The following is a 10157-nucleotide window of genomic DNA, read 5'->3' on the forward strand; positions in this document are numbered from 1 at the left end:
AAAACCAAAATCATCTGAAGAGAGACAGAGAATGACAGGATGTGGGTGGAAGAGGAAGACCATGTATTTGTCATGCTCAGAGAAGGACTCTGATAAGGTGAGACTGGAGATGAGGCCTGCGGGAAGTAAGGAAATAAGGTGTGGAAAGAGTATCTGAGAAAATGAAAGTAACTTTCAGAAAAAAATTTGTTTTCTTTCATTTTTGTAACTGAAAAGAAAAATGTCCCTTCTTAACCTCCTTACTTTAATCTCATTTACACAATCATTCTTACCTGCTTAGACCAAGTCAACAAATAAGAGCCTAGGACATCTGAGAACCAATGAACAGAGCCATAGATTTAAAATGGAGATGGTAATGGAGTTTCTTCAGTCACCAACTCCCAGCAATTTATGGTCCCCTTTGGAGGCCTAGATTGAAGACCGTGAGGCTGTCTCCAGACTCCGGGACTAATCATGCCAACATCAGTAAGCAATTGCTAGGAGTTTCCATAGAGATCTTAGCAGGGAGTGACACCAAGCGCGCTCTATATTTGCCACTCTGGAATTCAGAGATTATTGACCTTGAAAGATAATCAAAGAAATCACTTGGTTTCTAGAGCACCCAGGAGATTTCAATTGCAAATTTTCATTTGGAATGTAAAAGACAAATGTGATTTATAAATAATGATACTACCCCCCCTTTTTTTATTTTTTAACAATTCTGTTTTTGAAAAAGTGGTTCTATTTTTTATGACATGCTGTCTTAGTCCTTTAGGATACTACAACAAAGTTTCACAGACTAGGTGGCTTCTAAGCAGAGCAGTTATTTCTCACAGTTCTGGAGGCTGGGAAGTTCAAGATCAAGATCAAGGCTCAGGCAGATTTGGTGTATGGTGAAGGTCTTATTTCTCATAGATGTCACTTTGCTGTACCCTCACATGGTAAAAGAGGCAAGGCAACTCTCTGGGGCTCTTTTATAAGGGTGTTAATTCCCTTGGTGAGAGCTTGGCCCTCATGACCTAATCACTTTTAAAAAGCCCCCACTCCCAACACTATCACCCTGGGATTAGGATTTCAACATATGAATTTAGGGAAGACACAACATTCAGACCATAGAACATACTAACCATGGACCTTATAGGGGTGCAAGAGAAAAAGACTTCTGTGCTCAACACATACACATACTATGAGGAGGCTGCTTTTTTCAGTTATTTGTTATTCCACTTATAAGAAAGAACTTGTGTTATTCAGATTATTAATCTAGCCCAATTTTTAGCAGCTTAAGGCCTTCTTTAAGCATAAAGGTTAATTATCTATGATAACGTTTGTTCTTTCTGTTACTTTTCTAAGTGTAAGCATCTACGTCTAAACAGTTTGCTTATGTTGCCCCAATAGAATCATAAGAAAAATGAAATGTTTGTATGATTCATTTTATGACAAGCATTTTTGAACATTGAATTTAGCAATAAGTAGAATGTTATTTTGTACAGAAAGCATTTTATACATATAGCTTTATCTTTTAAATAAAATATTGATGAAAAATATTGAATTATGACTCTTGAAATCCAAAGCAGTTTAAGGAATGCATAAATAAATACAGTAACAAATACTGCTACTCTCCTAGATCCATGAAATGAAACAACAAAGAGCAATTATTTATACAGTTTTGATTTTTCGAAGATAAATTTCGTGAATTGACAATCCACTTCTTTTTAATGATTAAAAGCAATTAATTGTTAAAAATAAATTAGCAAGAAAAATTGTGATTTAGGAAGAAGAAGCGAAAGAGCAGAGGATAACACAGTTATCATTATGTGATTGCCTGAGTGGTGATCGGATTAGATTTTTTTTCTCCTATGTGTTGTTAGAAAAGTTGAACACATGTCAGTCATGTTAAACATTGTGTAGCTTCTCTATTCAGGTAACTAAAGAACAATGTGATTTTAAGCCTTTTTTTCTTTTTTTTTTGAGATGGAGTCTTGCTCTGTCACCCAGGCTGGAGTGTAGTGGCAGGATCTCCGCTCACTGCAAGCTCCGCCTCCCGGGTTCACGCCATTCTCCTGCCTCAGCCTCCCGAGTAGCTGGGACTACAGGCACCCGCCACCACGCCTAGCTAATTTTTTGTATTTTTAGTAGAGACGGGGTTTCACCGTGTTAGCCAGGATGGTCTCGATCTCCTGACGTCATGATCCGCCTGCCTTGGCCTCCCAAAGTGCTGGGATTACAGGTGTGAGCCACTGCCCCCGGCCCAAGCCTTCTTATATTTGAAATATATTGCCAGGGAAGAGTCAACAGCATTTACTTCATTAAATATTAAATGAGTATATTTAAATAGTAATAGTCCAAAGAGACCAAAAACACATTCATTGAAGGCTAGACCTTCTGCTGTTTCTGTCTAATTATTGGAGTTGTCTAAATCAGGTATATGTATTTATATTTTTAGTACAATCATGTCATAAAAGACAATAAAAATATTCAGTTTTTCTGTAGGTAATAGAAACTGTGTTTTATTGTTTCCATTGTACTAACAATTTGCGGATAGAGTATGATTTTTTAATCATTTGGTATACAGTTGAGCATCCCAAATTTGAAAATCTAATATTTGAAATAATCCAGAATCTAAAACTTCTTGAGTGCCAGCATGACACTCAAAGGAATTGGTCATTGGAGCATTTCAGAATTCTGGTTTGGGATTTTCAGATTTGGGATTCCCAACCAGTAGGTATAATGCAAATATTCCAAAACTGGAAAAAGTCCAGAGTCCAAAAATGCTTCTGGCCCCAAGCATTTTAGATAAGACATCCTCAACCCATATAATTATTTACTTTTAAAAAATGTTTAGGAAAAATGATAATTTATTAGATTGCACTCTGAGGAGTATAGCTACAAATCACAAATAGTTCTGAACTGAACACATATCAAACCATGTTTTTAAACCTGGGTTTCTTGAAGATATTTTTGAAGCCAAATTAGGTCATTCAGCTATGTTAATCTGTACTGACAACCATAGAAAATTTTGAGACATTTGGACATTGTTAACATGGTTTAATCAGTTAATGACACTTACTCCTTTTGCAATAAAATGTAGTATACTCTGTATTATAACAGAATGTATTCAAACTAGTGTATATATATTTTTAAGACCTTCATACTAAGTCCAAATTATCTTTGGCATTATCTTTTTTTATTTTACTTGGTTTGATTCTGAGTCTTTTTAAATCTTTTTTATTTAAACCATTTTTATGGGAGAGCATTGTGGCATTTTAATGATATTCACAAATGGCTACTATTTGTCTTCTTAGGAATTTGAGCAGTTTAACAGGAGGCTAAATGAAGTTTCTAAGAGAGTTCGTATACCCTTGCCTGTATCTAATATACTTTGGGAACATTGTATACGATTGGCTAATCGAACTATTGTAGAAGGGTAAGTTTTTCATGAAAGCATTATTTGTTTCTTTAATGACAAATTGTAATATATGAATAACATATGGTATTAATGGTTGGAGAGAATAAGTAGAAATAATGATAACTAGCAGACAAGTTTGGGATATAATTAGAGAAAAAACCTTAGACCCCACTGTGTCTGTCTTTATCTCTGCTTTCTTTTCTTGCTAGTGGCATAGACCCAGCTAGTAGATGAGTGAGGAATGCAGAATCTAATGGTTATCTGAAAGTTAAAACTAACAATTATTATTACCTAATAATAAAATTATGATGATGATGATTGTTATACTTAACATTTTTTGAGCATTAACTATGTGTTATTTACTAAACCAAACATTTCTCAGGATTATATCACCAAACCTGAAATAAACTCTCTTTGCAAGGTACTATGATTCCGTTTTATCATTGAGAGAACCTAGTCTCAGAAAACCGAGGCTTAAAGAGGTTAGGTAACAAGTTCACACAGTTTTTAAAGGCATATGTACCCCCTGATTTCTTTTTTTCTTTTCTTTCTTTCTTTTTTTTTTTTTTTTTGAGACAATCTTGCTTTGTTGCCCAGGCTGGAGTGCAGTGGTGCAATCTGGGCTCACTGCAGCCTCCGCCTCTCGGGCTCAAGCAATTCTTATGCCTCAGCCTCCTGAGTGGCTAAGACTACTGGTGTGTGCCACCATGCCTGCTAATTTTTTGTGTTTTTAGTAGAGACAGGGTTTCACCATGTTGGCCAAGCTGTTCTAGATCTCCTGGCCTCAAGTTGATCTGCCCACCTCAGCCTCCCAAAGTGCTGGGATTACACGTGAGCCACTGCACCTGGTTGTACTCCTGATTTCTGATGGCAAAATCAGCCTTCAAAACCCTTATATCATCATTAATAATAATCACCATCATATCATTGTAAACTGTATAAATCTTTCATGTGTTGAAGTTATAGATCTATTAATAGTAATTTTCCTGTTTACTCAGAGACCATGCTTACTCTGCCCATAACATCTACGATACAAATAAGGATCAGTAGTACATTTGAAATATCCCTGAGAAGCAAACAGCTATTTCAAAGACCCTGTACAGTGCTCTAGAATTGCACATCAGTTGAATTTTCACACTATCATTTGTCTGATTTTTCTTTTGTTCTCATTTGTTATACAAAAGAATGTATTAGAAAGTGGGAAGGTGACAGTGACAAGCTGACAACAGTCTTGGCACCCTGTATTGAAACCAACGGTGCTATAAATTATAAAACAGCTGTGTTAACAATCACGAATGAAGAGTATTTTAAATAAATTTGTTTAATTAAGTAGAAATGTGAATAAATATTTCTGTATAAAATACTCTTTATTTTTTTAAAAAAAAGCTTGGTCATTTTAAATAAAATAAGCTTTTATTTTCTTGTAACTTTCCTTAGGGTAAGTACCTCATTCCCACAGTTGAATTTTCTGTGTTTTGTGTGATTGATTGAAGAAATGGAACACTGACTTAATGAATAATAAAGTGTTGTATTGTTAGGGTTAGTATATTTGTCTTTCTTACTAGTCCACCTTAAAACACACTGTTTCAGTAGTGTAGAATGTCAGAATAAGTCTATAAACTTTTTATCGTGAAAAGTATGTATATACTTTCTATGCTTACATGCTTACACATTTCTTTATGTTTTCAGAGTGTTCATGGGAGAATTATTTCATTTGTTTCTTTTGCATTGAATACTTACAATATTGAACAGTTTCATAAAACTAAGATTACTTTGAAGTATTTAAAGCTTAGTTTTATAATAACTCTTGTCAGCCAGATTAACTGGAATATCAGTTTCACTTTCTTACAGACGATTATGTTAATTGGATACAGAGAACTATGGTCTGTAGCACAACAAAGAGCCTTGAACTCATTGGATCTTTTTGCAGATGAGAAAATTGAGGACCCCATGGGTAAAATGACAGGGCACAAACACAACCCAGTCTTTCTGACTGAAGACTTATGTTCTCTATTTCCTATAACCCTCTCATTTCTGGGGAATCTGTCCAAATATAGGTTAGAGAAAACTTCAAATACCCGGCAGTTTTTTGCTTCTAATTATCCTATAATGTATTTTTTTATTGTTTTGCATCTTAGATATGCCAATGTCAAGAAGTGCAGTAATGAGGGTCGTGCCCTGATGCAATTGGATTTTCAACAGTTTTTAATGAAACTTGAAAAACTAACAGATATTAGACCCATTCCTGATAAAGAATTTGTGGAAACTTATATTAAAGCCTATTACCTAACTGAGAATGACATGGAACGTTGGATCAAAGAGCACAGGGTGAGAGCTGGAAAACAGTTAATTAAGTTTTTATTCCTTTTTCTTCTTGCTGTTCTTGTTGGGTGTGTTATTTAATTCAAAATCATGAGAGTGAAATATAAAGAAACATTTGCTTTTTTAATACAAACTACTTAGGTCAGTTCTTTGCCATTTTCAGACTAAGGGCACTGTATCTAAGCAGTACCCTTTGACTCATCAAATCTTCTTCAGCCCTTTGTGAACTGTTACTCTAATTATCTAGAAATACAGCCAAAGTCAAGACATTAGCTAAATTTTTCCTGCAACTGTATTATAGGAAAAGGCTGAAGTTGATAAATGCTGAGACAGATTGAATACAGAAACAATGAAATGATTCATAAGCCATAATCGATTATGTAACTTAAACCTCACACAAACCTTCTCGTACTCCTCAACAATGAAATGGTAACGTACACACTGACATGTATTAGTGATGATTGAAGACATTAATATTTAAATGGCTAAACTTAACTTGCATCTTACATTAGATTTTACCTTTAAAATATATTTGATTATTTTTCTTTTGTATGACTATATAGATAAAGAAAAATACATTGTTACATAGGATGCCAAATTTTTGACACAGTTCAACTCAGTGTGCTTGGTATGGGAAGCTTTTCTGTATATGGCATGTGTTAAAATCATCACCAAATCCTCATTACTTTGATAAGTCTAGGGTTCACATTTTCTTAACCTATGAATGTCATACGTAAAAGCTAAGCCAAGTTTTATTTCATTTGGGTAAGAAGACAATTATTTGTATATACCTGCTCAGACTCATCCTTTCTGGCCTTAACACTGTAAAGAGATAAAATGACCATTAGCCTAGAACGTTCACATTGGCCTGAATCTTATGTGAATGTTCCCACTCTTAGTTGGTTTTGGATCTTTAGAAGCAAAGTAGGAATGTATGTGTTATTTTTAATGAGTTTGGCCAGTAAGCCAGATTGAGAAAAACTTCACCATGTTTAGCCCCACTGACATTTGAGAACCAAAATGTTAAACCTAGATACAGATGGACTGCTGAATGTTGCTAGAATCCATTTAGTAAAGTAAGCTGTAAACACTTCTGGGTTGGTACTGAGGAAAGGGTTTTGGGAAAGAGTACAAAGTAGCTGAGGAGAAAAGGCACAGCTCTAAATACACATTATTTGATGCAAGAATGATGCCCATTTTTTGGATTTACTCTTTTAATATAGTGGACTGATTTTTTTCTTTTCAGCTTAGTACTTTGAAAGAGCTTTAACTGATTGATATTTGTAATTCAGTGACATTTCCCCAGCAGCAGCAGGGACACCCTTTTCTGTCTTTGAAGGAAACTCCCTAAAATGTTGAGTCCAGTAATTACTGAGAATGGATTCTCACTGAGTGCTGAGTGGTTAAATGAGATTACTTACCAGGTGGGGACAGGTGTTCTCAGAGATCAGATACACAAACTGAGCAGTTTGCTAAGTTTTTAAAATCAATTCTTTCTCCTATTTTGAAACTGTACTATATTTAGTGGTTACCTTCAATAAAGACACATTTTCTTTTCTTATTAGATAATAGTACACAGCTATCTTTACCTATCTGAACTCTTGCTATTCAACCTCCAGTACCAAATCAATCTGCAGAAATTTCTGATGAATCCCTGTTTATTCTCATCCTGGCAATTCAATATCTGAAATTCAGGAACCAGATGGATTTGGATTGCAAAAGATACTTGTAGTCTTAATTTTATTTGCAGCTCCCCTAACTTTGTGATCCTTATTACCTTATTCATTTGTTGTATCTTAGAAGAGTTGTTATTCTGTTGTTGGAGATTTTTTTTTTTTTTTTTAACTAAAGTGTTTACAAAATGTAGAGGACCAGAAAAATACTTCATCAGTAGCATTTTAAAAATTTGAAATGTCAATGTATTTTGATGACTCAATAACAAAGACTATCACAGAAACAAGTGTGAAGTGTGTGATCATCAAAGTAGTAATAAGCATATGCATGTCAGATTACTTTGCCATATTAAAACAGATTCTAGTGCTTACTAATTGAAATGTGTACTATAGTATTCTTATTTCCTCCTATTACAGCTCAGTAAACAATTTGCCTTTCATTTGCCAACTGTAATTTCCACTGTTCTTCACTGGTTTATAATGCTCAGTAACTATCCACTGCACCTGAATATCCGCCTATTCTTTTGTTGCACCGATCAGATACATTCCTTTTAGGGTACTAAATTTGGATATTTCTTCTTTGAGCAGGAATATTCAACGAAGCAGCTGACCAATCTGGTGAATGTTTGCCTGGGATCCCATATCAATAAGAAAGCAAGACAGAAACTTCTAGCAGCTATAGATGATATAGACAGACCTAAAAGATAATGAACACTGCTCTTTTTCCTCAATGGCATTGATCCTCACTCAACATATATGACCTGAAAGCCAGTTTTTTAATGCACTTCTGACAACTATCTGCTAAAAAAACTTAGTGCATGTTTTTTTCGACTGGAAAGTGAAAAACATTGAAATGTGTGTGGTGTCCTCATGACTTTTATATGCTGTGGTCTCTTCAACTTTTGGTCTCATTTGTTGTAATCTGAAATGATATTGTTGCCTTGTCATAGCAATGGTTATGTGACTACAGTTATACATTTTACAGAAGAATGTACCATAAGTATATAATTAGAAGAACAGTGGCTTAATATATGTATGGGAAGTTTATGGAGAATGAAGTTGGCATTTTTCTACCCTCTGAGCTTGGTTGTTACTAAGCATAATGTGAGGGTAAATGTGTAGTATCTCGTAATTATGAGCACTGCATGAGAATTAAAAAACACGTGTAAGTAACATAGTTGAAAAATCAGTATGTTCTCTGTTTTTAAAATGTCAAAGTTTATGTCAGGGTTAATTTAGTTATAACAAAGTGATCATAAATGATGAAATGTAATAAATATACTCTAGTATGATCAGCCTATGTGAGACTACATTTTGATTTTTTGTGTGGCATGCAGATGTCATGAACAACTTTTAGTAGCATGTTCTAATTTTAATTGTTTTGTATCCTGAAACCAATGGTGAAAAGTAATTTCATTGAGTGTACCTTTTCAATGCCTGAGTAGCATACAGAATCATGATTATGAGATTTTCTTTTATCTTTCGTTATAAACATATGGGTTTTTTTGTTGAAAGTTTTGGTCTCTTTAAATTCACATTTTGTCCTAGGACAGTAAAACCCAGGTCAACTGACTCAGGAAACAGTTGTCTGCTAGTCACGCATAAATGTATGGTCATATGTTCACTCTTCTTAAATATCTGCCTTTTGTAACACAAATGTAAAATAATATCAGTCTAGCCAATGATGAACTCTGGAATCCACTTAGTCTTCAGTAAGTATGTGTTGTTCCTCTAAACTTTGCCCTGAAGCCAGGGATCTTCTCCTAATATATGTGACATGAAAATCCATTTTCCATGTATTCTTACCAACTATCTGATAAGGAATTTTGTGTGTGTTCTTTCTGACTGGCGAGTGGAAGACATCTAAACTTGTGTGGCGTTGGTCCAATGATTGCCATGCATGACCTGTAACATCAACAGCTGACAGAATCCAAAGGAATCATGTGAGAAACAGGCCTTGGGTCTTGTGAGTCTTCTGGGACCTAAGGTGATAAAATGGATGGCACAGGATGGCATGTGATCAAGCATGGAGGTGATAAGGAAACAATTGCTACTCTGTGTCCATCAGTCCCTGCGATGTCTGTAAGTGCACAGTGTAATGTGAAGCACTTTCAGAATATGCTTGTGTGTGTCTGTATGCTGTTTTCATCCTCTCACTTCACAGTTCATTTACTGTCAGTTTAAAACTTTCCTCTTGTAAAAAGGTATGAGTTTGGTGCCATTGCGATTTGCTTGTGGCTAGATTATGTACTTGTGAAGTAGATTCTGCCTGTAGCTATTATTTATGTGCAGCCACTTGAAGAAAACAAACATGAGATAAGCTGGGTCCTTGAGTTTAAATGGCATATTTAGCTGGGCACATAAAGAGCTAATCAATCTTTTTAAATTTTCAATTGATGAGGAGCTGCTTATTTGTCTTTTCTACGTGGATTTTATAGTTGGCTTCCTTTAATTTCTACTTTAGTTGGCCCTAGATAATATGAACAGTAATTACCTGCCTGGTACAGTCCAGTGTTTTCCAAGGTAATAGGAATTGATACAAAAGAATTACTTATCTTGTTAGGGACTCAACCATGCAATCTGACAGACCTTTTAACCTACCCTTACTTTGCTCTCTCCATCTTCAAATGAAATGGTGAATATTTTTAATGCTTTTGAAAAAGGTTTCTTTGGTTTTTGTTTTTGTTTTTTTTTTTTTTTTTTTGCATTAAAAGGTGGCTTAATAAGTGCTAGCTAGCATCAAAACAGTAACAGGAGATTTCAGTCATGAAATTACC

The 10157-nt window shown here is 34.8% G+C and overlaps 1 protein-coding gene across 2 annotated transcripts in view; it reads left to right on the plus strand.

Annotated features, from left to right (window-relative positions):
* VPS50 (VPS50 subunit of EARP/GARPII complex) overlaps positions 1–9179 on the plus strand; it is a 125195-nt gene extending 116016 nt beyond the window's left edge. For both annotated transcript variants that reach the window (XM_030932465.1, XM_010353153.2), the window contains 3 exons: positions 3282–3403; positions 5524–5713; positions 7969–9179. In XM_030932465.1, coding sequence (XP_030788325.1) covers positions 3282–3403; positions 5524–5713; positions 7969–8088 — 432 coding nt within the window. In that variant the 3' untranslated portion in view covers positions 8089–9179. The remainder of the gene's footprint in view (positions 1–3281; positions 3404–5523; positions 5714–7968) is intronic.
* The last annotated feature ends 978 nt before the right edge of the window (positions 9180–10157 follow it).

This window comes from Rhinopithecus roxellana, chromosome 6, assembly GCF_007565055.1.
Source record: "Rhinopithecus roxellana isolate Shanxi Qingling chromosome 6, ASM756505v1, whole genome shotgun sequence".
NCBI lineage: Eukaryota > Metazoa > Chordata > Mammalia > Primates > Cercopithecidae > Rhinopithecus > Rhinopithecus roxellana.